This window comes from Dipodomys merriami, unplaced genomic scaffold (genome assembly GCF_024711535.1).
Source record: "Dipodomys merriami isolate MVZ:Mamm:240054 unplaced genomic scaffold, mDipMer1.0.p SCAF_10, whole genome shotgun sequence".
Lineage (NCBI taxonomy): Eukaryota > Metazoa > Chordata > Mammalia > Rodentia > Heteromyidae > Dipodomys > Dipodomys merriami.
Window position 1 is genome coordinate 21663953 of NW_027202271.1, and position 27442 is coordinate 21691394.

A 27442-nucleotide genomic window follows, 5' to 3' on the forward strand; every position below is an offset into this window, starting at 1 on the left:
TAAAGGACTGCTGTTTTTATGTGATATATTGGGGAAGGACCAAGAAGAAAAGTAGGGGTCATTCTATTTCCTCTTCAGAGTGCTCCCTTATCCAATTCAACCCAAATCGAGTCAGACTCAGAAAGTTGAAGAGGGTCCTTTGGGAGACTGTTTAGCAATGTCCTCAAAACAACACTACACACACACACACACGCACACACACACACACACACACACACACACACACACACACACACACACACACACACACACACACACACACACACACACACACACACACACACACACACACACACACACACACACACCCCAACGGCTAGCCAACAGATCACTGGCAATGGTTTCTTCTTCCTTGCCCAAGTCAGGGGAAGAGGCTGGTGAAGTCAGTGAGCAACAGCTGGACCAGCTGCCCAGGGTAGAGTGCATGGGCTGCTAGGTCAGATGTCTCTTGCTCTGGTCGAAACAGGGTTGGTCCAAACACAATTCCCAGGTTGTGGGGGGTCATGCGGTTCTTATCTGAATGTGCTATCACCCTGGGGGCAAAGGCCAAAGAAAGGAGAAATTAGAGAGCAGCTCTTTACTTCAAACCAATCCAATCCTAAAAGATTTGAGCAGGGAAAAGCTCATTGTGGATTCTTTCATGAGGCAGCTAAAGAGCCTCAAGGGGAACAGAGATGGACCAGCAGAGACTCCTTCACAACTCCTGAAGCCACAACTTGGAATACAACAGCCTGCTTCTTTCTCAGCTGCAGGAGAAATGCCCCCTAGAGTTCTTTCAGCTCACACCTTGGGAAGCTTTGATTTAAGTGGCCATCCCCCATCAGAAGTCACTGCCATGGCCAGTTCAACCTATCAAGCCATTACTACTGTTCCCATGGTAGATAAAAGCATCCCCTTCACACATCCCTGGTCTCATTTGATGCTGAGCTCTCCAAAGGGTTTGACATATGTCTCCTGCCCACTAAATCCAGGTGCTACCCAACCTCCATTCCAACTGAACAGAGTCCCTACTGTAGGCCCCACTCCTGTCTCCCCAGCATGAACAAAGATTCAGTCTTCCTGACCTGCATAAATGCTCCAAGAGGTACCGCAGAGTATCACGGTTAGGCTTTGGCATTGTGTCTATCAATTCTTGTATTTGAGAAAGGCGCTGCTTTGATTCCGAGAGTGCTAGAGATAAAGAAGGATGGGAAGGGCATGAGCGTTAACACTAGGGAAGGTGCCAGGACATGGCTGCTACTCTACCCATGTTCAAGGGGTCAAAGACATCATTTATCTAAAACAGCTTTTCTCTTTTAGTGATGTGGATTGAACCCATGACCATGTACATACTAGTATTCCTTTACCACTTTTTTTTTTTTTCCCAGTCCTGGGGCTTGAATTCAGGGCCTGGCTCTGTCCCTGAGCCTCTTTGTACTTAAGTTTATAGTCTACCACTTCAGCCACAGCATCACTTCTGGTTTGTTTTTGTTTTTTGTTTTTTTGGGTTTTTTTTTGTATATGTGGTACTGAGGAATCTAACGCAGGGCTTCATGCATTCTAGGCAAGCACTCTACCACTGAGCCACATTACAGCCCTTATTTTATTTTTGTCAGGGTTTTTTGTTTGTTTTTGTTTTTGTCAATCATGAGGCTTGAACTTTGGGCCTGGGTGCTGTCCCTCAGCATTTCAGCTCAAGGCTAGTGCTCTACCACTTGAACCACAGTGCCACTTCTGGGTTTCTAGTGGTTAACTGGAGTCTGACAGACTTTCCTGCACAGCTGGCTTTGAACCGCAATCCTCTGATCTCAGATTTCTGAGTAGCTAGGATAACAAGCGTGAGCCACCAGTGTCCAGCTTTTTGTCAGTTTTTGATACAGGGTTTCACTATGTAGCTGAGGCTAGCCTGGCATGTGAAATATTCCTGCTTCATCCTCCCCAGTGCTAGGATTACAAGCATGTGCCACTATGCCAAAGCCAAACCCATTTTGTGTGTGTGTGTGTGTGTGTGTGTTTGTGTCCTGAGGCTTGAACACAGAGTCTTGGCACTGCCCCTTAGCTTTTGTGCTCAAAGCTAGTGTTCTACCACTTAAGCCACAGTTCCACACTTCTGGCTTTTTTGGTGGTTAATTGGAGACACGAGTCTCATGGACTTTCCTGCCTGGTCTGGCTTGAAACCATGATCCTGAGATCTCAGCCTTATGAATAGCTAGGATTACAGGTGTGAGCCACCTGCAGCTGCCCATTATTTTGTTTTTGAGACATGATCTCACTGCTACCTTTATTCAGGTTAGCTTCAAACCCTCAATCTTCCTGCCTTCTACTCCTAAATAGCTTGGATTACAGGCACACACCATCATACTTTAACTCTTTCCCCTTCCCTCATCTTTTTGTCAGTGCTGGAGACTGAACCCAGCGTGCCCAGAGCATGTAAGCATGTTCTTACTACTGAGAGATACCCTAATCCCAGCGTTCTTTTTCATGAAGCCCAACTACACCTTCAGAATTCTATTAATTAATTAATTTATTTATTTGCCAGTCCTGGGGCTTGAACTCAGGGGCCTGGGCACTGTCCCTGAGCTTCTCTTTTTCGAGGCTAGCACTCTACCACTTGAGCCACAGCACCACTTCTGGCTTTTTCTATTTATATGGTACTAAGGAATCGAACCTAGGGCTTCATGCATGCTAAGCAAGTCCTCTACCACTGAGCCACCTTCCCAGCCCTCAGAATTCTTTTTAACCTAACCCCGTAAATATTCTTAAAATAGTCAAATATAAAAAACTGAAGTTGGTAAATGAATTATTTTCTAGCAGTTGGATCAGGATGGAAGTGAACCTCTGCTTTATTCCTTACCACTCACATTTTCCCCATATCTCAAACTCTCAAATCTTACCGAGGGCAGCACGGAAATGGGGTAGCAGCAAGGGTGGCACCAGAGGTTGAGGCAGTTCCCGGAGAAAGAGCTTCAGGGCTCCAGTGACCACATGAATGTCATCCCATTCAGCATTGTCTAAGTCTAATCGACTTTCTGGAGGGAAAAGAAGTTCAGTGGGTTCAGAGCTCATGAAGGGCTGCAAAGACCTACAGACTGAGTAGAGTCTGGAATGACTGTGGGTTCTGTCCAAAGGGGGACAAAACAGCAAATATAGGGATGGGGACAACCTTCTCAGGAGTGGGACATGAGGAAAATCATGGAGTCCAAGGACAGGACTATGGAGAGATTTTAGGGGTCAGAAGGGCCTTGTAAGTACCTTGTCCTGGATGTTCTGGGAACATATACCTCCCATCAGAGGTGACTGCCCGCTCTGCAACATGAATAAGAAAAGATCAGGAGCTAAAACAAGGAGTTCTAGGCAGAAACACTGTCCCAACGCCTTCTCTCACAACCACTTTAATTATGCAGCATGACTCACACCTGTAAACCTAGCTACTCAGGAGGCTGAGATCTGAGGATCACAGTTCAAAGCCAGCCTGGGCAGAAAAGTTCATGAGACTCATATTTCCAACTAACCAGCAAAAAGCTAGAAATGAAAGTATGGCTTAAGGGTTAGAGTGTCACCTCACCAACTGAGGCCCTGAGTTCAACCCCCACCCCATATAATCCTGAGGTGGTATGAAGCTCTCAGCACCACTGCTCGCCCACACACCTTCTTACCTCTGTCCACCAGGAAACGAAGTTTCTGGACCACAGCCAAGTTCCCGCTTACCCGGTAAATTCCATCTACATCTAGACCTAAGCAATAAGGCAGGGGGTAGATAAGGGCTCCTGTTCTGAAGCATGTAGAACAAGGGCTAGTGAGAGATCCAAGAAAGAAAGAGACCATGGGAAGACAGGGACCAGGGAGGTGAGAATTCTGGGCCTTGGTTTATTGGAAGTGGGAGATTCTAGAGACTTTAGGAAAAATGACCTCTTTTATCCACCGCAGCAATGCAGAGCCTCACAAAGCTGGGCACGGTGTCCCCTTCCCGTTGACACAATGATTCCAACTGGCAGCCAAATACCTGGTCTGGGGAGGTAACAGAGGTGTGTGAGGCCCAGTGCCACCTCACTAAAGAAGCTCTTCTCAGTATAGGCCGGTCACCTCCAAGTGAGACTGGCACTCCAGCTATGGGGCAGGGGACCGCAAGAAAGCATTTCCCTTGCCCCCAACCCAAGCAATCAGTAGTAGGGAGAACAAGAGTCTCATAAGATTGTGATCTACCTCTAGAAAGCTCTGCTTTGAACCTCATCAGGGAGATGGACTAATGCTTAGATCAGAAATGAAAAGAGAGCTTGCCAAAACATTATAAAGAGCAGAGCTGGGCTAGGAAAGTGGCTGAGTGGTAGAGTGCTTGCCTCTCATGCATGAGGCCTTGGTTGGAATCCTCAGGGCCACATAAACAGAAAAAGCCAGAAGTGGTGCTGTGGCTCAAGTGGTAGAGTGCTAGCCTTGAGCAAGAGAAGCTCAGGGACAGTACCCAGGCCCAGAGTTCAAGACCCACAACCAACAACAAATAAATAAATAAATAGCAGAGCCTAAGGCAGCCCTGGACCACCTCACCTCGGAGAAGACCCCGCTCCTGAAGGCTTTGCAAGGGAGGTCTCTTGGCGATGAGCCGCTTGAGCTTGTTCCGCACACGGTTCTGCTCTGTGCCTTCAGGACACCGACCTGTGTGCAGGAGGAGGCCAGGAAAGTAAGCGAGCACCAGCAGCAGCACCAGCCTGTCAGAGCACTGCACCGCCCCCCCTCCCACCCCCTCCCGCCCCGCCCTCCCCCGGCGGCTCCGTACTGGAGCTCCTGCGGCCGCTGAGCCGCAGCAGTGGCTTGGTCACCGGCTCCGACTCCTCTTCTTCATCCTCCCCGGCACTCAGCTGCGCCAGCTCTGCGGGACCGGAGCCGGACAGACGCAGCTCCAAGGGATTCTCTCGATCCTAGACGCGGATGGAGCCGGGGGCGGGGAGGGGGCGGGAAAGCTGTGTTAGAAGTTGAGAAGTTGGTAGAGGAAAGCAAGCAAGCTGCACACTCCCTGCTGGACCCCAAACTGCGGTCGGGATCTCCTATCACAAGCCCCACCCAGGGCCAGAGTTGTACACGGAGACCTCGCAGCTTCCCAGATTCCCATTGTTCTACCCCCACTCGCTGGGTCTCTGTCCACCGGCCCCCCCCACCCCGCCCTCCGGCCGCAGATCCAAGCCTCTCCCACCCATCTAACCAGCCGTTCGATGACTGCCCGCAGCGCACGGTGCCAGGCACGCAGCTCGCTCTCTTGGTCCGACTGCAGCAGGAACTCGTGGCCAGGGACGGTACGGATCTATGGGGGTGGGGGTGGGGTGAGGCGGGGAGGAGAGGGGAAGGCTTGATTCAGAAGGAAGGAGCCTCAAAAGCAGGGAGGAAGATGGGTGAGCGCCCTGTGGTCGGGTGGGGATTGGAGAGGCGCGGGCGTGCACTCACGTGCAGGACGTTGCGGCGACTGGAGAGGTGGCGCCCGTGCGCCAGGGCCGCCCCGCGCAGGTCCACGCTACTTTCGGGTCGGCTTCCCGCTGGTGCCTGGCAATTAGAGGAGAAACTGAGGCCACAGGGTTTGGTTGTTTTATTGCTCCCCCGTCATGGGCGAGTTTCGGTTGGTGAGAGGCTTCCTCATTCCTTTCCCTTCCTTTCCATCACCATAGCCATCGCCAACTCGGTGGGCCTGACCCTACCCTCCACCCCGGGCGTCCGTGATCACACTCACCCAGCCTGGAGAGGGCGCAGTTGGTGGCGGCGGCTCCCGGTAGAACATCAGGCTGTTACCTGCTAGCACCACCCAAGACTGGCCCCAGTTCTTCCTGCAGGGGCAAGGGTGGAGAGGTAAAGGTTGTGATAAGGTCATTCAAGGATCACACACTGAGTGAACTCCCCAGCACCTTGCTTTACCCTGCAGAATGCAATAGCCCAGATCCCTAGTGTATTTTGAGTCTTCCTTACCTGAGCTTGCGCCCCCCTTGAGCAATCTTGGTCATATTGAGCAGGCCAGACTTTTCTACTTCCTGGGAAGGGGAGGGAGTGGGTGTTAGCAAGCCACCCCACCTGGGGTCGCCCACAGCCTCCCACAGGATCTCCCTGAATTGAGGGGGGTGGATAAGAAGAATATCCAGAAAGAGGAAGATGTCTTTGAGGAGCAGGGAGCTGGGGCGGGGCAGGAAGGATTTTTACAATTCAGCTGACAAGGGAGACTCACATGGGGGTCGTCCAGAAGCTCTGGGAGAGCTCGAGGGGTCTGTGAGGCTGGAAGTGGTCCTGACAGAGCCACCCGGGAGGTGCGCTGGCTGAGGCAGAGTGAATCCTGGAAAGGTGAGAGATTGAAGAAACTGGTAGAAGAGCCTTCAATTTCGGGGGGGGGGTCCCAAAGAGAAGTACTGATGTGGGTGAGTGGCAGAGGGAGTAGTGGGTAAGGAAGAACATCTTATATAAAAGAGAAAATCATGCATTTCTTTTTTGTTTCTGTTTCCTGGCATCTAATTTGGGGGTTTTTCCTGCGTGACTGGGAAGGTAGTAGGGGAGTCTTACCTGTGGGTGGAGCCATTCCAGGGTCCCTGTGGTAGATCCTGAGCCCTTCACCTCAGGTTGCAGGACACCATTGTCACTATTCAAGCTGTGTGTCCCCTCCATGGAGCCAGCGTTCTGAGTCTAGGGGAGGCATACACAACTATATACAGACTTCCCCTCAACAGGCTCTCACCCTTCACACAATTTGCCAATTTTTCTGATCCTCCTGTGAGTCCCGGGGAAAAAGCACACTACCTTGGAGCTTAGTAGGAAAAAGGACATTGTGGAGACAATGAGACAAGCAGGAGAGAAGGTCTCACCTCTTCTCTGATGCGACTCAGGCGTGGGGGCTTCCAGGACTTGCAGCCAGTCAGTGAATTTATGTAAAAGCAACGTCCGGAGTTGAGATCTAAGTGCTGCTCCCAGGCGTCCAGCCTCTGCAATGGGGGGCATGCAGGGTCTGGGGGTGGAGACCTAGAACAGCGGCGAAGGTCCACTAGATTACAGTACACTGGGTTCTCTGACATGAGGGGCTGGTGTTCCACCTGCCAAGAAAGAAAAACAGACAGAGGTGATTATCCTTCCTGTGCCCTTCTCCTCCTCACTTTCTCTGCCCAGTCCCCAGCATTTCTTACCACCAGCTCTGGGACAGGGTGACCCATGCACAGGGGGAGGAACCCCAGAACCCCAGTTGCTTTATAAAAATTCTTGCCCTCACAGTCTTTGCTTTTCTCCTCACTTCCTGTTGCCAACTTCCCTCCTCCTGCACCCCGCCCCACTACCACAGGAAAGGGGAACAGGCTTTTTTTTTTTTTTGAGGGGGGAGGCAAGTGATCGGAGCGCCCCACCCTCACATCCTGCAGAGTGAAAGACAACAGAACGGTGTAAAAAGACCCTTGCTAGGGACTATAGGGGAGAAGAGGCCATTTTCCATCCACTAGCAAGAAAGCAGAAAGGGGAGGGGCTTGCAATGGTGTTTTTTTCCTAAGGGGGACTTGCTGGTGTCCCAGCTGGCTAGACAGGGGATGGGGGGTTGGGGAGAGATTCTGCCCTGGGCTAGGATTCTGGAGGAAGGAAGAAAAAGCAGGGCTCTTGTTGGTCTCTTTCAGCCCTTTGATTATGTCAAGTTCCCTGTCCACTCAGAGCCTTTGCTACTTACTACTTTGCTACTTGATTCTCATCTCTTAGTTTGCTATGGCTCCCTCTTCCTCCTCTGTGTTCAATTCCCTCCAACACCCCCCCCCCCACATTAACTCTCCTTTGTAGTGCTTATCAGCATAAATCACTGAAAGTTGTCCTATTATGTTACACACACATACACACACACACACACACACACACACACACACACACACACACACACACACACACACACACACACACACACACCCCACTTCTTGAGGGCAAGGCTGCTATCTGTACTATTTGCCACCCAGAACAAAGCCCAGCTGTTAGGTCTGTTGACTGTCCATACTCAGAAGGAGAGCTGTGACTCACCAGGTTGGCATCAGCCTCTGTCAGTAAGTGTTTCTGGGAGAGGGCTCTTTCACTTGGTTCTTCCTGGAGGGGCTGCAGGAGGCTAGGCCTCAAACTGGCAACACTGACACTTCTATAGATTTTGGTGGGTAGGGGAGGAGGATGCACAGATGTAGCCTGGGGAACTGGAGATGGGCGGAGCTCCTTTAGGGAGCCATGAAATAACTTTGGCCCTAAAAACAGAGAAATGAAGTGGGAGGAGCAGGTGACTAGAGGTATGATCTTGGCTTGAACCTTGAGGGAAGATAGGGGAATGGTATAGAAAAGTGACATTTTAACTAGATGGATTGAGACTAAGAGGGAAGGCAATGGGAAAGGAGACTACATGGTTGTGATGAAGGAGTAGGCCGATCAAGCCAGGTGCTGGTAGCTCAAACCTGTAATCTTAGCTACTCAGGAGGCTGAGATCTGAGGATCATGGTTGGAAGCCAGCCCTGGCAATCCAACTAATCACAGAAAAAGCAGGAAGTAGTGTGTGGCTCAAGTGATAGAGTGCTAGCCTTGAGCAAAAGGAGATAGCACCCAGGCCCAGAGTTCAAGCAGGCAAAGGGGGTGTGAAGGGGATCCCCTCCCTAAAGCCAGGAAAACAGGAAGAAGATGGGAAGGACTGACAGCTTACTCACCAGTGGTCCAGAGGGATTGGCTAGAAGTAACAATAGTTGGGCTCTGGGAAGGAATGGTTTCTTCTGTCATGTAGGCAGCAGGGACAAAGATGGGTCGGGAGGTGGTGGGGGCTCCTACTCGTCTTGCCAACCACCAGTCTGAGTTGGTTTTTTGAAGCAGTAGAAACCTGTCACCTTCAGCTAGAGACACCTGCCGGCCATCTGCTCCAGTATACTTAAAGGCGTAGAGGGCACAGAGCTGAGATCCTTGAGGTGAGTTTTGGGACCCAAGCCCTAGACTTCCCCAGGTACTTGGCCACCACCGGCCTGATAGCATCGTGGTCAGCACTGTTACCTGTGGGGAAAAGGAGTGTTGGAGATCTAGGAAGTAATAGGATTGGCTGCCTTCAGGAAGAGAGTCATAGTTTAGCGCAGCAGTGAGGGGTAGGGACGGGAGGGAGAGGAATGGAGCCTCTAGGTTGAGGCAGAAGCCCTTTGCAGAGGTTAATGCCGCTTTGGGGGGCTGAGAAGTCCTGGGTAAAGTGTCTAGTGAGGAAGTATACAAGTAAGGTGAGAGAGGATGTGGTCAGTAGGGCTGTAAGGCCAGCAAGGCAGGAAATCAGAGAAGATGGCCTAGCTTGGTAATTTTCCTCCAAGTACCTGATGAAGCCCATTTGAAGATCTGGGGGTAGAAGAAGTTGGTCCTGGGTACTGATGGGTGTCTTGAGCTGGACACAGAAGGAGATGAGGAGGAAGAATCAGGTCAGTCTAACATAAGAACATAGGAAAAGATACAAGAAGTAATGACAGAAAGTTTGTGACTCTTTATTAAAGTTGCATAGGCATCAATATTTCCATTACTGATTGTCTCAAACCTAAAGTTTGCATACTTCCTGTATGTAGAGAAAGACAGAAACAAGACCAAAGAGAGGAAGAAAGTGGCTGTGACAAGTACAGAGGGGTTCAGAGTTGATATATCACTTTCCTCCCTACTTAGGACACATTTTTGGGAGCTAAGAACCTTGATCATTCTTACATCAGTATATTGGAGGGACTACACAATTTTAGAGTGTTCACAATTTCAGTTGTTCACACTCTTTACAAGGACTGATTGGGCACCCACTGTGTGCAAAGAGCACTAGGGATGTGAGACAAGAAGGAACATTTGTGGAGGTGAAGGAAAGACAGACCTTAACTGATGACACAGCTAACTCACTAATTACAATGGAATCAGATATTCTGCATAAGTAGTACTTGACACTATTGCAGGCAGTTAGGGGACCTATGTCATCTTCTCGCTGGTAGATGGTGGGAGCGACCCTCCCTTGTGTTGCTAATTTAACATCCACACCTCCTGACCACTCCTCTTTCCCCTTCTCCCTCCACTTCCTAGCATGAGACATGATATTTCTTGTGGAGGGAGGGAGTACTCCTTCCCTCTGGTGACAACAGTCAACTCCCCTCCCCTGATATGATCTGAGGACTAGGGGAATCAATGCTGGGCTCCCATCTCTATGATCTACCTGCTTACCTTGCTTAAGTATCATGACAAGAAGAACTCTCCCATCAACTTCTTTTTCTTTTTTTGATGGTCGTGGGGCTTGAACTCTGGGCCTGGGTGCTATCCCTGAACTCTTCAGCTCAAGGCTAGCGCTCTACCACTTGAGCCACAGAGCCACTTCCAGTTTTCCGATAGTTCATTGGAAATAAGAGTCTCATGGATTTTCCTGCCGAGGCTAGCTTTAATCCTCAGATCTCAGCCTACTGAGTAGCTAGAGTTACAGGCATGAGCCACCAGCACCAAGCTTTTTTTTTTTCATACCTGAGCTGGGGCTTGAACTCAGGGCCTAGATGCTATCCCTTAGCTTTTTTCATTCAATATTGATGCTTTACCACTTGAGCTACAGCTCCACTTCCAGCTTTTTGTTAGTTAATTGGAGATAAGAGTGTAACAGACTTTTCTGCCATATCTGGCTTCAAACTGTGATCCTTAGATCTCAGACTTTTGAGCAGATAGGATTACAGGTATGAACCACCAGCACCCAGCAACTCTTCAACAAAATGATTAACTTCATTCATTCATTCATTTAGTGCTTTTAAGGTTATTATTTATCTCATTCAGTGCTGAAGATGGAATCTGTGGCAAGTGCTCTACACTGAATTGTACCCAGCCCCATCTAGTACTTAAGTGTTCAAACTCATCTTCTTGTGCCTTTTCTGGAGCTAGCACTCTGCACTTTAGCTTCTCCTCATTGCCTCATTCCCATTCACTTTTTTTTTTTTGGTGGTGGTGGTATAGGGGTTTGAGTTCATGGCCTTCTACTTGCTAGGCAGGTGCCTTACCATTTGAGCCACGTCTCCGTTCCTTCTTGCATTGGTTATTTTCAAGATAGGGTTTTGTTTTATGCCTGGGCCAGACTAGGTTTGTGATCTTCCCACTTGTGCTTTCCTTTGTCACTTTGGGTGACAAGGTGACTCATAGCACCTAGCCATTGTGCTTCATCATAGCTAAGTAATAGATGCCCACTACTGTGCTAAGCCATTAGTTGAAATGAAGTCTCATGAGCTTTTGTGCACAGATTGGCCTCAAACCTTGATCCTCTAATCCCTGCTTCCCAAATAACTAAGATTACAGACTTGAGACATTGGTCTTGGCTGCTTTTAGTAATTTTTCAAACACAGTCTCTTACTTTATTTATTTATTTTTTGGCTGTTGTAGGGGCCTGGATGCTGTCCCTGAGTATTTTTGCTCAAGGCTAGCTCTCTACTACTTTAAGCCATAGCTCCACTTCTGATTTTCTGGTTTTCTGGTAGTTAATTGGATATAGAATCTCACAGACTTTCCTGCCTGGGCTGGCTTTGAACTGCAGTGCTCAGATCTCAGTCTCCTGAGAAGCTAAGATTAAAGGCATGAGCCACCAGTGCCTGGCAGGGTCTGTCTCTGAGCTTTTTTGCTTAAGGTGAGTGCTCTACAACTTGAGCCACAGCACCACTTCTAGTTTTTAGTAGTTAATAAGAGTCTCAAGGGCCAGGTGCTGGTGGCTCTTGCCTGTAATCCTAGCTACTAAGGAGGCTGAGACCTGAAGATCACAGTTCAAAGCCAGCCTGGGCAGGAAAGGCCGTGAGATTCTTATCTCCAATTAAAAAGCACTAGAAAACCGGAAAGTGGTGCTGTGCTCAAGTGTTGGAGTGCTTGCCTTGAGCTGAAGAGCACCAGGCTAGCGCCCAAGCCCAGAGTTGGAGCCTCACAACCCACCAAAAAAAAAAAGAGTCTCAAGGACATTTTTACCTGGGGCTGGCTTCAAATTGTGATTCTCATATCTCAGCCTCCTGAGAAGGTAGAATTATAGGTGTGAGCCCCTGGCATCTGGCTTAGTGTGGATGATTTACCCTCCTAATGAGTCCTTTTGTCACAGTGACTTCTTTTTTTCTTCTGAGACAAGTCTCACTAACTAGCCTGACTTTCCTCAGTCCTCTTGCTGAAGCCTCCCAAGTGCTGGAATTATAGGCATGTGCCTCCTTGATAGACTCCTCACAGTGATCTAAATACAAATGTGCCCTGCCACTCCACTGATTTAAACTTTCCAAAGGCTTCTTACTGCCCTAAGAGTAAAGCCCAAATTTTACAATGTAATTTACAGAGACTTTTCTTTCCTTCCTAGCCCTTTCACAGCCTCCACCAGAAACTTTATATTAATTCCTCTCATTCCTAAGGGGCACAGAAATCTCTGACCCTCTGCACATGTTATTCTCTCTGTCTGAAATACTTCCCTTCTCCATTCTCTCCCTCACCTAGATCTCAGCTGAAAAGGTCATTTGCATAGGAAGTTCTCTTAGCCCTGAGAAGGGTCTTAACTTAGAGCTTTTTTTGTTGTTGTTGGTCATGGAGCTTGAACTCAAGGCTAGTGCTCTACCACTTGAGCCACAGTGCCACTTCCCATTTTCTGGTGGTTTATTAGATAAGAGTCTCACAGACTTTCTTTCCCAGGGCTGACTTTGAACTGTGATCCTCCTAGCTCAGCCTCCTGAGTAGGTGTGAACCACCAGTGTCCAGCAACGTAGAGCTTTTGTGACACTTTTCATATCTGCCATCAAACTTAAAAGATGATTTGATTTTCTGACTTCCAGGAAGTCTATGAGTACTCTAATGTAGAAGCCAGTATCTGTTGGCATCTTCAATGCCTTGTATGTGATTCCTAACACAGTGTAACTTCTCAGGGCTTCTTGGTTCCCTCCTTGGTGAAATGAGAAAACCTACCTTAAAACTGTTTCTTTGTGGGCTGGGAAGGTAGCTCAGCGGTAGAGTGCATGCCTTGCAAGCATGAGGCCCTGGGTTCGATTCCTCAGCACCACATAAACAGAAAAAGCCGGAAGTGGCGCTGTGGCTCCAGTAGTAGAGTGAGGGACAGCGCCCAGACCCAGAGTTCAGGCCCCATGACCAGCAAAAAAAACAAAAAAAAAAACTGTTTCTTTGTGTGTATGGGGAGGAGGATGGGGGGGGAGGTTGTGGGGCTCGAACTAGGTGTTCTCCCTGAGGTCTTTTGCTCAAGGTTAGTGCTCTACTACTTTGAGCCACAGCTCTACTTCATTTTTGGGTGGTTAACTGGAGATAAGAGTCTAACAGACTTTCTTGCTGGGGCTGGCTTCAAACTGAGATCCTCAGATCTCAACCTCATGAGTAGCTAGGAATGCAAAAGTATGAGCCACCTGCATGCCTCTTAACTGTTTCTTTTGTGTTAACAACCACCACTTTTTTTGTGTGGGGGGGCAGGTAGTCATGGAGCTTGAACTCAGGGCTTGGGTGCTATTTCAGCGATTTTTTATTTTTATTTTTTTGCCAGTCCTGGGGCTTGAACTTGTAAGGTTCACCCTAGGAAGGCCAGGCAGGCTCCTTCCTCCTCTTGACTAAGTCCCTGCCTGTGTCACCTAGGTAACTAGCACACCCAGAGGTCACATCCTGGGCCTCCCCCCCCCCCCACACCCCCATCAGACCAGGGGAAGGTCCCAGGCCCTGAGGTCACATCCGCATCCAGTGTGGCCACACCCTCCCTCACCTGGCCACATCTTCTCCCCTCCCCTTCCCTACTTAAACCTATTTTCTACCCAGACCAAAGCAGTTGTAAACTGTACTCTTCCCCCAACACCCAAAGAAGCACCTACTAACACTAACCCTACCACAGGACACTGACCAAGCACTCCAAAGAGCAAAGAATAATATTCACAATTGATTCCCAACAGGACCAGAAAATCTCTTTATGAGCCACAGTTTATGATTCTTTGGTATTTTGTGACCGAATCTATCACTTTTACCTACCAAATAGTTTTGTTCACCATTTAACTAGGTTTCGGCATGAAAGTGTTCACTGTCACAACATAAATGTTTTCCTGATTTTCCTTTTCTTTCTTTCTTTTTTTTTTTGGTCGGTCATGGGGCTTGAACTCTGGGCCTGGCGCTGTCCCTCAGCTCTTCAGCTCAAGGCGAGCGCTCTACCACTTGAGCTACAGGACCACTTCCAGTTTTCTGGTGGTTTATTGGAGATAGGAGTCTCAGGGTCTCTCCTGCCCAGGCTGGCTTTGAACCGCGATCCTCAGATCTCAGCCTCCTGAGTAGCTAGGATTACAGGCTTGAGACACCAGCGACCGACCGGCATCTTTTCTTTTTGTTTTGGTTGGTTGTGGGGACTGAACTCTGGGCCTGGGCCCTGTCTCCCAGCTCTTCAGCTCAAAGCTAGCACGCTACCACTTGAGCTACAGCGCCACCCAGCTTTTTCTGTTTATATAGTGCTGAGGAATTGAATCTAGTGCCTCATGCATGTGAGGCAAGTACTCTTACCACTTAGCCACCTTCCCAGCCCCTTTTCCTGTTTTTCTAACACTTGCTAATTCTTAGAATAGCCAGAACAAGCAAACATGATCAATGCATTATTAATTTGTGTCTGCAATACTTTTAGTATTCACTGTAATTACAGCAAAACATTCACATAAGGGTAATAAATAAATAAAACTTTGGACAATGTCTTTATCTGTGCCCTATATACAGAATGATTCCATAGAATTTTCCAGGATTTCAGGATATTACAACCAATAAAAAAATAAAACAGGGGTTGGGGAAGGTGGCTCAGTGGCAGAGTGCTTGCCTTGCATGCATGAAGCCCTGAATTTGATTCCTCAGCACTACATAAACCGAAAAAAGCCAAAAGTGAGTCTGTGGCTCAAGTGATAGAGCGCTAGCCTTGAACTGAAGAGCTGAGGGGCAGTGCCCAGCCCCAGAGTTTAGGCCACACAACCAACAAACAAAAGCAAAAACAAAAACAAAAAACAAAGCTGTCAGGTAATTTGGTCCTTCCCATACCTCAGACAATGAGACTAAAGTTTGGTAAATCAGAGGAGAAGAAGAAGGGCCAAGAGAATATTCCTCTCTCATCACATCAGCCATCCGTGTGACCTTATCCCTTGAAATTCCATTGAAAGGTGTAGAGTCCATGAAAAGTGACCCCCGACTGTTTTCTCTGCCTTTGGGATGCAATTTAACTTTCTTTTTTTCTTTGGTAGGTCATGGGGCTTGAACTCTGGGCCTGGGCACTATCCCTCAGCTCTTCAGCTCAAGGCGAGCGCTCTACCACTTGAGCTACAGTGCCACTTCCGGTTTTCTCATGGTTTATTGGAGATAAGAGTCTCATGGTCTCTCCTGCCCGGGCTGGCTTTGAACCACGATCCTCAGATCTCAGCCTCCTGAGTAACTAGGATTACAGGCGTGAGCCACCAGCGCCCGGCATTAACTTTCTTGTCTTATGTTTTTTCCTATCTTGCACTTCCAAAATCCCACCCCCTCCTACCCTCCAGTAATACTCCAAATTCTAACACCAACATTTTCATTTTTGTATAGCAAAGACCATCTCAACAACCACAAAATATGCAAAACATACAACCATTCTCACAGATCCATATAAGTGAAGAGAACAGTAAGCACTGTTTCAGCATACAGGCATCCAACAATAAATAGCTAAATCTAGAACAAATTTCTTAAGAGCCAAGGGAAAGTTTAAAGTCACTTATAAATAGAAGAAAAGAACATCTCCCAAACAGGCAACCAATAATGTCCCCATTGTTCAAATGTTTCTGGGGGGAATGGGGAGCAACCCCTTTGCAAGAGAGTCCAGTGGTCCTCATCTCTAGCCAGTCCAGTCAGCTTCTCTCCTGACTCATGCTTGGGTGCTGAATCTCCAACAACAGCTGGCGTCTCAGAGGTTTCACGCTCTTCCCAGAGAGGTGACAACCATTTCAAATTTTACACATAAATGGTGGTGCCCATGGAAATCAAATGCTGAACGTGGTACAGCAGGGAAAAGGCCCAGCTTTTTCCTCCACTTGAAGGGCTGATCAATGCTGACATTAATCCACAATTACAAGACAAGGATTAGATCACAGGTTCATTCATTCATATGTAAACCTTGTGCTAACTTGCCTCACCTTCCCAGGGTGAACCCAACAGAACTCAGGGCCTGAGCACCATCCCTGAGCTTCTTCTGCTCAAGAGTAGCATTCTACCACTGAGACATAGTGCTACTTCCAGCTTTTTCTGTTCATGTGGTACTGAGGAATCAAACCCAGGGCTTTATGCATGCTAGGAAGCACTCTACCACTGAGCCACGTTTTCAGCCTGAATCTGAGGTTTTTCACTCAAGGCCAATGCTTTATCACTTTAAGCCACAGCTCTACTTCCAGTTTTCTGATAGTCAATTGGAGATAAGATTCACCAGGACTTTTTTTCCTGCCTGGCTGGGTTTGAACGGTGACCCTCAGATCTCAGCCTCTTAAGTAGCTAGGATTACATCTTAAAGGGATTCAGAGATGAATGAAAAAGTCCCTTTCTCAATTAGGAATATGTGCTTCCTTGAACAATCATGATTATTACGAAACTTATCTTTCTTCCCCTCAACTTGACCTTTTCCTTACAGATACCCTCTTCTCCCTTTGATAGGATTGTCTAGCTGTATGTAAAGCTGCAGGCTGGGGTTAAATAACTATTTTAATTTGCCACATTCTTTTTAGTTGGTAGAATACACTAATTTCCATTTGGTCACTAAAATAAGTTGGTTCTGAATTCCCGTCTCCAAAAAACTCTGATCCCTAAGAACTTAAATCAAGATTCCGGTAACTGTGAGTAGCCTCTGTCATCCCAGCAACTTCAGTAGAAGAGGCCGATTCAGAATCCCGAGTCTAGCAGCCAAAGAAGATAAAAGAAATGCAGCACGCCGTCTAGCAGTTAGACCTCAAAAGCACACCACGCCCTAAGACTAGACATCCCTAAGCGTCGCGCTAGCACCGCATCCCCAGCCTCCACGCCTCTATGGTAGGATTTTCCGGATGCCTCGTATTGCATGATGGGACACTTAGTTTCCCATGGTCGCGGAGCATGGGCATCAGCATACTACGAAACTCCATCTCCCAGGGTGCCTCGCGCTAGCTGTTCAACCCAGAGGCGGGAGGCCGGTTCCGGTTGCATCAGCGTGGGATTCACGGCGAAATGAGACTGTTTGTGAGCGAGGGCACCCCTGGGAGCCTGCCGGTGCTGGCAGCAGCCGGGAGGGTCCGGGGAAGAATAGAGTTGCTCATCAGCACTGTAGGCCCGGAAGGTATACGAGCTAGTGCTGGTGGGCGGGAGATGAGGGAGGCGGGACGGAAGCACGCCCCGCGATCACTCCGCAGTTGTCTTGGCCAAACCCCAGCTTTGGCCTTTATAACCCCCCCTCGATCTTTTTTACTCCTTATCCCTGGCCTCTCCATCCCCTCTTTCCTCCCTGTCTCTTTACCAGTTGCTTCCTCTACTTACCCTTGCTGTCATCTTCCCTTATTTCTAGCCTTCCCTCTTTTCGTCGTCCAGGCTCCAACCCGCTTTCTTTTCCAACATTCCGCCACAGCTATAGAGCTACCTCCTTCATTTCAGCCACTCCTTTATCATTTTAGGACATCTGCCCTTCCCCTCTTAAAACTCTTACGTTGCACACACACAGTGTTTCCAGTTTACCTCTTTTCATTTCCAGCCAAGTTTGGGTGCTTTTAAAAGGTTCTCTTGTTAGTCCAAGCAGCTTTCTTAATTTTGTTCTCTCACTGATTTCAGATCGATCATTTCCGATATATCCTGGTTACTTCCAGTTGTCCCACTTCTTGAGTTGCAGCACTATCTCAAATGCTACTATCTCTTCCCTCCGCAATTCCCATCTGTTGTTTCCAGCTGGCAGTCTCAGCTGAACACCTGCTAGCCTCTTCAGTATATACTGGTCCCACCCCCTTTCAGTGGTCCTATCCGGGAACCTCTGGGTTAAGACCGCCCATCTTTCTTCATTTTCTCTGGAACAATGTGAAGTTGGTCTAAGTGGACAATTTTTCCCCCCTTCATTTCCCTATTCTTCATTCTTTTTCCCCCTTTATCAGAGTGTGTGGTCCCGTTCCTGACCAGGCCTAAGGTCCCTGTTTTGCAGCTGGATAGTGGCAACTACCTCTTCTCTACTACTGCAATCTGCCGGTCAGTATTGGTCTTTGGTGTGGGGAGGTAGCCAGATCAGAAGAGGCTTCATTGTCCTTTGCAACTCTTTACCTTATTTACAACCAGAGGGGAGAGATGGGATAGACAAGTGAACATCTCTAGTTTTAACTTCTATTTTCTCCTTGGGCAGATATTTCTTTCTGTTATCTGGCTGGGAGCAAGATGATCTTACCAATCAGTGGCTGGAATGGGAGGCAACAGAGCTACAGGTAGGACTAAAGCATCAGGAATTTAAGGCAGGCTCTTCTTCTGCATGGCCATCCTGACTTGTGTCCCCTGCGTTTTAGCCAGCTTTGTCTGCTGCCCTGTACTATTTAGTGGTCCAAGGAAAGAAGGGGGAAGATATTCTTGGCCCACTTCGGAAAGCCCTGACTCACATTGACCAAAGTTTGAGTCATCAAAACTGTCCATTCCTGGCTGGGGTAAGTTGATCTTGAAATGGGTTATAGGGAAGGCTTATGGTATAATGATTAAGAGGGCTAGGCACAGAAAGCCCACATCTAATATTTTAGCTACTCAGGAGGCTGAGATCTGAGAATTGAGGTTGAAAACCAGCCCAGGCAAGACAAATCTGAGAGACTATTATCTCTAGTTAACCAGCAAAAAAAACAGAAGTAAAGGCATGACTCAAGTGGTAGAGTGTAGTTGTGTGTGAAAAAAAAAACAAGAGCACAAAGCCTTGAGTGCAAGCTTTAGTATCAGCAAAAAATAAAGAAGGGGCTGGGAATGTGGCTTAGTGGTAGAGTGCTTGCCTAGCATGCATAAAGCCCTGGGTTTGATTTCTCAGTACCATATACACAGAAAAAGCTGGAAGTGGTGCTGTGGCTCAAGTGGTAGAGAGCTACCCTTGAGCAAAAGAACCTCAGGGACAGTGCCCAGGACCTGAGTTCAAGCCCCAGGACTGGCAAAAAATAAAAACAAACAAATTGCTTAACCCAGTATTTGACACTTGAGTACTTGGTAAACAGTAGATATTAGCACTGGGAAAGATCTGAGTCCCTCTTCTCTACCTTTCTTTTTTTTCCTGCAACCAGGAGACAGAATCTCTAGCTGATATTGTTTTGTGGGGAGCACTATACCCATTGCTGCAAGACCCAACCTACCTCCCTGGTGAGAACTGTGCATATCACTTTATACCCAGCTCCAACTTCTTGAGCTCAGTGTAGTAATTATAAAGCAGTCAATAGAATATTGAGGCCCCTCTTCAAGGTGCAGTTTGACAGGACAGCCTTGAAGGAGACTATGGAAATTGGGGAAAGCAACTGCAGAAACCTCCAAAGTGGGTGAGGAGGGCTACTCCTGTCTTCTCAATCCAGGTCCTTAATGCTTGTTAATTCTCATGTTTTCCCATGTCACAGAGGAGCTAGGCGCCTTGCGCAGCTGGTTCCAGACACTGAGTACCCAGGAGCCATGTCAGCGAGCTGTAGAGACTGTGCTGAAACAGCAGGGTGTCCTGGCTCTTCGATCCTACCTCCAGAAGCAGCCCCAGGCCCACCCATCTGAGGGGAAGGTGGTCAGCAATGAGCCTGAGGTATGGAACAGGGCAGGGTGGCCTTACAGAACCTTGAGCTTGAAGTAGAAGGGACTAGGAGGCAGACATTGAGCAAGGTCACTAACTTTTTAGTTATTGAAGAGCAAGGAGAGAGTGTCTTTATTCTGTAGGCCCTCCTCATCTGATAAGGGATTCCACCCACTCTTCATAGGAGGAAGAGCTGGCTACCCTATCTGAGGAAGAGATTGCTATGGCTGTGACTGCGTGGGAGAAAGGCCTGGGAAGCTTGCCCTCCCTTCGGCCCCAGCAGAATCCAGTGTAAGTATGCTTCAAGGAGTGAGGCTTGGTTTCATTAGTGGAAACGAAGCAGGCTCTCTGTACTATGAAACTTTTGACTCCAGTGGAATGGACAAGTACTTACAGAGCTGTCACACAAATATGTATGATTACTTTTTTTTTTTTTGGGTCCGGTCATGAGGCCTGAACTCTGGGCCTGGGTGCTGTCCCTCAGCTCTTCAGCTCAAGGCTAGCGCTCTACCACTTGAGCCACAGCACCACTTCGGCTTTTTTTCTTTTTGCTTATGTGGTGCTGGGGAATCGAGCCCAGGGCCTCATGCATGCAAGGCAAGCCCTCTACCACTGAGCCACCTTCCCAGCCCTGTATGATTACTTTTTGTTGTTGTTGTTCAGGGTACTAGGGCTTAACCTGAGGGCCTTACACTCTGGTTTAGTTTTTTCTTTTCTTTTTTTTTTTGTCGGTCGTGGGGCTTGAACTCTGGGCTTGGGCGCTGTCCCTCAGCTCTTCAGCTCAAGGCGAGCGCTCTACCACTTGAGCTACAGCGCCACTTCCGGTTTTCTGGTGGTTTCTTGGAGATAGGAGTCTCAGGGTTTCTCCTGCCCGGGCTGGCTTTGAACCGCGATCCTCAGATCTTAGCCTCCTGAGTAGCTAGGATTACAGGCATGAGCCACCAGCGCCCGGCTTTGGTTTAGTTTTTTCACTTAAGGCTACCACTTAAGCCACACCTCTACTTCTGATTTTTTTGTTGGTTAATTGGAGATGAGAGTCTCAGATTTGTCTGCCCAGGCTGGCATTGACTCTTAATCTCTGATCTCAGCCTCCTGGGTAGCTAGGATTATGGATATGAGCCGTTTGTCTGATTGTAATTAACTTATTTTTTATGCTGGTACTGGGGCTTGAACTTAGGACCTTAACACCAACCCTTAGTTTTTTCACTCAAAGCTATTACTCTACCACTTGAGCCACAGCTCCACTTCTGGTGTTTTGGTAGTTTATTGGAGATAAGAGTCTTATAGACTTTTCTTGCCCAGGCAAGCTTCAAACCTTGATCCTCAAATCTTAGCTTCCCAAGGAGCTAGGAGAATAGGGCTTAGCCCCTAGTGTTTGGCACAGTGATAAGACCTATGAAGGAAAAGAACAGGATTCTTGGGAGGTAAGAGAGGTTTTTTTGTTTGTTTGTTTGTTTTATCGGTCATGGGGCCTGAACTCTGGGCCTGGGCTCTCTCCTCAGCTCTTCAGCTCAAGGCTAGCACTCTACCACTTGAACCATAGCACCACTTCCTGCTTTTTCTGCTTATGTGGTGCTGAGGAATCAAACTCAAGGCCTCATGCATGCAAGGCAAGCACTCTACCACTGAGCCACCTTCCCAGCCCAGAGAGTTTGGTTTTTATATTGAATTGATAAAAGGCCAGTCATTGGAGGCTAGTCAGTCAAGACACAAATGGGTTTTGGTTCTTTTTTTACAGTGCCAGGAATCAAACTCAGGGTCTTAGGCATGGTAGACATTGTAGACATTGAGTTAAACCCCTAGCCAAAATGAATTTTGAGAGGGAAGCAGGCCTGAAATCATACCTCTCAAGTTTTTGTGCTTGTTGTTTCTTCTTTCTGGATTGCCTGCATCCTGTAGTTCTTTATAGAATGTGAGACAACCGGGTGCTTTGTCATTTAGGAATTTCCATTATCCTATTCTTTCATAAATGTCTAATTCATTGCATAACTTTTTTTTTGTTTTTGTTTTTTGTCAGTTGTGGGGCTTGAACTGGGTGTGGGTGTTGTCTCTTAGCTTTTTTGCTCAAGGCTACTGCTCTTACCACTTTGAGCCATAGTTCTACTTCTGGTTTTTGAATGGTTAATTGGAGGTAAGAGTCTCATGGGGATTTTTCTGCCTGGGCTGGCTTCAAACCATGACCCTCAGATCTCAGCCTCCTGAATAGCTAGGATTACAGGCATGAGCCACCAGCACCTGGCTTAGGAATGCATCTCTAAACTGTTTCAGAGACAATTATGATATTCAGTTATGGTGAGAAAGGCATTGAATGCATGAAAACTAGATCTTTATTGAAGAAATTCACTAAAAAAAAGTGTCTCATGAAGTAGAAACATGACTGGGACATATAGCAGCGCTAGGAAGAAGGGGTGAGATAATGTGAGGGAATCAGGAGCCAGTTTGTAGAACGAGAGTGGTTGAAAAGGTGACAGGTGCTTCATTGAGGTCTTAGTACGAAGGAGAGGGAGGGATATAGGATCTGTGCAGCTGAGCTGTCAGGGTGATGAAGCATGAAAAGGAACACTGAGCTGAGTGACTCTAGTCAGCAGACTGAATGGCATGACTAGGAGTGATCCTGTAAAAGTGACTGTGAAGGCAAAAGCTGGTACCTGCTGGTTTAAGTTAGGCCATGGGGAAACGATAGGCATGCGTTAGGGAGAAAAGAGTCAAAGGGTACAGAGGGCTTGGTAATGGAGTGATGAGCCATAGGGATTCAGATAGTGGCTAGATGGTGCTAGAAACAGCATCGAGAAAGAAGAGGTCAGCACTGGGAATCTTAGGAGTAGTGAGAGTGATACAGGTTGAACAAACCCTGACTAGGAAGTTTGAGCCTGAGAATGAACAACTGTCATAGTAAAAGGGAAAGAAGTCAGTGTTGGACTGAGGCACATGCAGTAGCCATAATAGTACATGAGGCTTGCCCTCAGTTGGCATGGCCCCCATAGTAGGCTCTGTTGGAGGGTATTTGTGAGTTCACATGAGGAAACAGTAGACACAGGGATCTATGACAGCAGAACAAGTCCACGTCAGGGTGTTCTGTGACCTTTCGGTAATTCTTGTATCTTACAACTTTCCTGTGACTGACTCTCTTCCTCTTTCTTTACCAGGTTGCCTGTGGCTGGGGAAAGGAATGTGCTCATCACCAGTGCCCTCCCTTATGTCAACAATGTCCCCCACCTTGGAAACATTATTGGTTGTGTGCTCAGTGCCGACGTCTTTGCCAGGTGGAACCAATTCAAGAAGAGCCTTTCTGAGTGGTGGGGGGAGTGGGCCACAGGGAAATACTATGCCGCCAGGATGGTGGCTAGAGTCCTGGGGATTGGGATCAGCAGCTGAGTTGAGCCCTCTCCCCATGACCACCATATTCCCTTCCAGATATTCTCGCCTCCGCCAGTGGAATACCCTCTATCTGTGTGGGACAGATGAGTATGGCACAGCAACAGAAACCAAGGCTATGGAGGAGGGCCTAACCCCTCGGGAAATCTGTGACAAGTATCATCGCATCCATGCTGACATCTACCACTGGTTTAATATCTCATTTGATATTTTTGGTCGCACCACCACTCCACAGCAGACCAAGTAGGTTTCCTCTGAGGAAACAGAAATAGAGGTTGAGGGTTACAGGCAGTGAGGATATCTTGGCGACAGAATGGATCAGGGTGGATAAGAACATCTCCTGAACTTAGAGTCTGAACATTGCCCTTAAATGTATCCCTGGCCTTCTTGAGGAGATCTGATGTGTCCAAAAACTTGACTAGGAGCTGTAATCCCTCTGTATATCACCTTTATAATAACAATTTTTAATAGCTTGTGGGGCTTGAACTCTGGGCCTGGGTGCTGTCTCAGCTCTTCAGCTCAAGTCTAGCACTCTACCACTTGAACCACAGCACCATTTCCTATAATAACAATTTTTTTTAAAGTTTTTTTTTGGGGTCCGGTCGTAGGGCCTGAACTCTGGGCCTGGGCACTGTCCCTCAGCTCTTCAGCTCAAGGCTAGCACTCTACCACTTGAGCCACAGCGCCACTTCCGGCTTTTTATTTTTTGCTCATGTGGTGCTGAGGAATCAAATCCAGGGCCTCAGGCATGCAAGGCAAGCGCTCTACCACTGAGCCACCTTCCCAGCCCTATAATAACAATTTAAAAAAGGAGAAACAAAATGTTTGACCGGGGCCTGAAGGACCACCAAAGGGATAAAAGAAACACTACTTACTAATTAAAAAGAAGCACTAATTACCTCCCACCTAGTGCCTACCTTCCTCTCTGGCTGCTTCAGAATCTTAAAATTGTCCCTCCTTATTTGTGTGCATTTATGGCGAATAGGCGAATAGGGTTCTTCCTTTGTCCCTTACAAAAGCTACTTAGCAGACAGGCTGCAGATGCTGTGAGGGCTGTGTGTAGAGCAGACAGTCATGAGGATAAAATAAGACTTGTCTGGATTTAACAAAAGCCAATTTTGTAGTGCTGAGAGAAGAAACTGGAAGTTGGGAATTGTGGGAGTCATCTGCCTTATCCAGTATAACTAATGGGAATGGATGGCCTTTGCCATGAGGAACTTGGGCTGAAAAGTTTGGGTCAACTTGTTGAAGCAGCAAAAGGGAGGGATGCACATTTTTTGACTTTCTCTTCCCGTCTCTTGCTTATCTGCCAGAATCACACAGGACATCTTCCAGCGGTTGCTGACCCGAGGTTTTGTGGTACAAGATACAGTAGAGCAACTGCGGTGTGAGCACTGCGCCCGTTTCCTGGCTGACCGCTTTGTGGAAGGAGTGTGTCCCTTCTGTGGCTACGAAGAAGCCCGGGGTGACCAGTGTGATAAGTGTGGCAAACTCATCAATGCCATTGAGCTCAAGGTGAGAGGAAGTTCTCATAGGAGCCTGAGAGGAAATTGTTTCTGCCTCCTGACCTGTGCCCCTGCTTTAGGCTACCTGAATAAGGATTCTACAACCGTTTAGAATTGCAGAGACTAGAGATGAGAGAGGGAACAGATACTTACCTAAAGTGGGGAGGAGGAGACCAACTAAACAAGAAAATAATTCTGAATAAACTGCCATGCAGATGGATTACAGAGTAGGCTCTAAGTTAAGTGAACAGATTGTGAAATTCTCTCAGAAGAGGTAATATTTGAATGAGAAGGGGCAAGCAAAGCAATAGAAGAATTAAGAGTATTCCAAGTAGAAGGATGAGGCAATGTAAAAGCCAATGTAAAAAGTGGCAAAGGGCTGAGAAGGCAGAACTTAAAAGGGCAGTATTGGCTGAGCATCTGTGGCTCATGCCTATGATACTAGCTACTGAATCTGAAAACCAGAGGATTGTGGTTTGAGACCAATGTGGGCAGAAAAGTCTGTGAAACTCCATCTTCAAAATAGTCAGTAACGTGGCTCAAGTGGTAGAGCTCCAGCTAAGCAAATGCAAGGCCCTGAGTTGAAATCTCAGCACTACAAAAGAAAGTGAGAAAAGAAAAAATGGTAGCCAGTATAGTGTAGCATAGTGCATGAGAAGCAGGGTGTAAAATGAAGTATAATCAGAGAGAAATGTAGGGATCAGATCCTAAGGGCCTACTAAAACACTAAAGAAGTTTAAATTTTATTCTAGTTGAGTGTCAAGCTGCTCTGTGGGAAAGAGATGGGACAGAAGCAAGAGAGAAGTAGGTAGAAGGGTTTAGAGGCTAGAATCCAAAAAGGGGATGTTACTGGCTTGGGGTAGGTAAGTGCCAGTAGAAATGGGGAAAAAATTGATTTGAGTTGTGTATAGTGGTGGATAGACTGAAATTTGGAATATTTAAGAAAATGACAACAGGATGCTGGTTGCTCACCTATAACCCTAGCTACTCAGGAAGCTGAGATCTGAGGATTACAGTCTGAAGCCAGCCCAGGCAGAAAAGTCCTTTTTTTCTCTTAATTCACCACCAAAAAGGCATAAGTGGAACTATGGCTCAAGTGGTAGGCCACTATCCTTGAGCAAAAAAGCTCAAGGATATACCACCTTAGCCTTGAGTTCAAGATGCAGGACACACACACACACACACACACACACACACACACACACACACACACACACACACACACACACACACACACACACACACACACACACACACACACACACACACACACACACACACACACACACACACACACACACACACACACACACACACACACACACACACACCTCAAGGATATACCACCTTAGCCTTGAGTTCAAGATGCAGGACTGACAGACTGACACACACACACACACACACACACACACACACACACACACACACACACACACACCTCAAGGATATACCACCTTAGCCTTGAGTTCAAGATGCAGGACTGACAGACTGACACACACACACACACACACACACACACACAACAATGTTTTATAAATAATTAGTCTGGGTTGAGAGTATAGAGCAATCATTGTTTAGCATGACCAAGGCCTTAGATTTGATCTCCAGCACCAAAAAACCTTTTTTTTTTATTTGGTGACAGTCCTGGGACTTGAATCCAGGGCACTGTCCCTGAGCTTTTGTGCTCAAGGCTAGTGCTCTGCCACCTTGAGCCACAGTGCCATTTGCAGCTTTTTAGTAGTTAATTGGAGATAAAGAGTCTCATGGGCTTCCCTGCCTAGCTTTGAAATTCGATCCTCAGATCTTAGCCTCCTGCATAGCTAGTATTACAGATGTGAGCCTGTATGGCTACCTGGAAGCTGTGGCTAGCTTACAGATGTTTGGTTTTTTGTTTTTTTTTTGGCTTGAGCAGGTTGGGCAGATGGTAGTACCATCTATGACAAAGAGATTAGGTGAACAGGTCGTCTTGCTGAATGTAGTGGTACTGTTCGCTAATTTTGAGGGGCTTATGTTCATCTAAGTAAGCAGTTGGATATAAGCATGTAGAGATAATAGAGAAGCATGAGAGAATTACTATTTCTCACATCCAAACCCTATTTCAAAATGCACTTGGAACCTTTCTCACTTGATTAGCTCTACCTGTTTATTTCTTTAACCATCACCTTTTAGTGTATATGTTGTTAATTTGTACAAAAGAATTATTTATTTATTTATCTATTTCTTTTATTTATTGCCCATCCTGTGGTTTGAACTCTGGGCCTGGGCACTGCCCCTGAGCTCTTCAGCTCAAGGCAAGTACTCTACCACTTGGGCCACAGTGCCATTTCCAGTTTTCTGTTTTATTGGAGATAAGAGTCTCATGGATTTTCCTGACCCTGCTGGCTTTGAACAGCAATCCTCAGATCTCAGCCTCCTGAGTAGCTAGGATTACAGGCGTGAGCCACCAGTGCTTGGCTTGTTCCTGGGCTTTTGTGTTCAAGGCTAGTGTTCTACCACTTGAGCCACAGCTCCACTTCTGAGTTTTTATTTTTATTTTTGTAGTCTAGTGGAGATAAGAGTCTCACGGATTTTGCTGCTCTCACTGGTTTTGCATCATTGTCTCAGGTCTCAGCCTCTGGAGCAGCTAGGATTATAGGTGTGAGCTCACTTTAGCACAAGCTAAAATTATTATTTTACAATTAAAGGCCTGCATTTGTTTCTTCTGCAAACCATTTCTCCCTATTTGGATTGGAACTCAAGAAGATGGGTGGTATTGTCTTCTTTTGTCACTCCTACCTCCCCTCACATAGCTAAATTCAGCCCAGTGCTCTGAACCTAGCCTGTGATCACAGAATGGTTTTTCCTACTCTAGAGTGATAGTCAGAGAAGTGGA

The 27442-nt window shown here is 47.3% G+C and overlaps 2 protein-coding genes across 5 annotated transcripts in view; one reads left to right on the plus strand and one right to left on the minus strand.

Annotated features, from left to right (window-relative positions):
• Nucleotides 1–17857, minus strand: Arhgap9 (Rho GTPase activating protein 9). 3 transcript variants are annotated; one of them, XM_069987387.1, is made up of 19 exons: nt 17653–17857; nt 9285–9352; nt 8646–8979; nt 7984–8195; nt 6807–7031; nt 6508–6627; nt 6179–6283; nt 5926–5987; nt 5693–5786; nt 5413–5508; nt 5174–5272; nt 4751–4892; nt 4522–4629; nt 3889–3987; nt 3636–3713; nt 3232–3285; nt 2874–3008; nt 1065–1170; nt 1–533 (listed from the first exon to the last, which is right to left on the minus strand). In XM_069987387.1, exons 1-19 carry the CDS (start codon nt 17660–17662, stop codon nt 362–364), a joined length of 2319 nt encoding a protein of 772 aa, XP_069843488.1. In that variant the 5' UTR covers nt 17663–17857; the 3' UTR covers nt 1–361. The 3 variants fall into 3 exon arrangements, with proteins under 3 accessions (XP_069843488.1, XP_069843508.1, XP_069843497.1); XM_069987407.1 differs by lacking the exons at nt 7984–8195; nt 9285–9352; nt 17653–17857 and having other exon boundaries at nt 8646–8701; XM_069987396.1 differs by lacking the exons at nt 7984–8195; nt 8646–8979; nt 9285–9352; nt 17653–17857 and adding an exon at nt 7122–7215.
• Mars1 (methionyl-tRNA synthetase 1) overlaps nt 17121–27442 on the plus strand; it is a 22883-nt gene continuing 12561 nt past the window's right edge. For both annotated transcript variants that reach the window (XM_069987366.1, XM_069987374.1), the window contains exons 1-10: nt 17121–17260; nt 18060–18150; nt 18302–18380; nt 18459–18593; nt 19206–19281; nt 19530–19702; nt 19875–19981; nt 22837–22953; nt 23105–23308; nt 24379–24580. In XM_069987366.1, coding sequence (XP_069843467.1) covers nt 17152–17260; nt 18060–18150; nt 18302–18380; nt 18459–18593; nt 19206–19281; nt 19530–19702; nt 19875–19981; nt 22837–22953; nt 23105–23308; nt 24379–24580 — 1293 coding nt within the window. In that variant the 5' untranslated portion in view covers nt 17121–17151. The remainder of the gene's footprint in view (nt 17261–18059; nt 18151–18301; nt 18381–18458; nt 18594–19205; nt 19282–19529; nt 19703–19874; nt 19982–22836; nt 22954–23104; nt 23309–24378; nt 24581–27442) is intronic.

Excerpts from the sequence above, each read along its gene's own strand:
- Arhgap9 (XM_069987387.1), bottom strand. Across the intron at positions 5,988-6,178 it reads AGCTTCTGGACGACCCCCAT|GAAGTAGAAAAGTCTGGCCT; the intron begins GTGAGTCTCCCT and ends TCCCCTTCCCAG. Across the intron at positions 4,893-5,173 it reads GGGCAGTCATCGAACGGCTG|GATCGAGAGAATCCCTTGGA; the intron begins GTTAGATGGGTG and ends ATCCGCGTCTAG.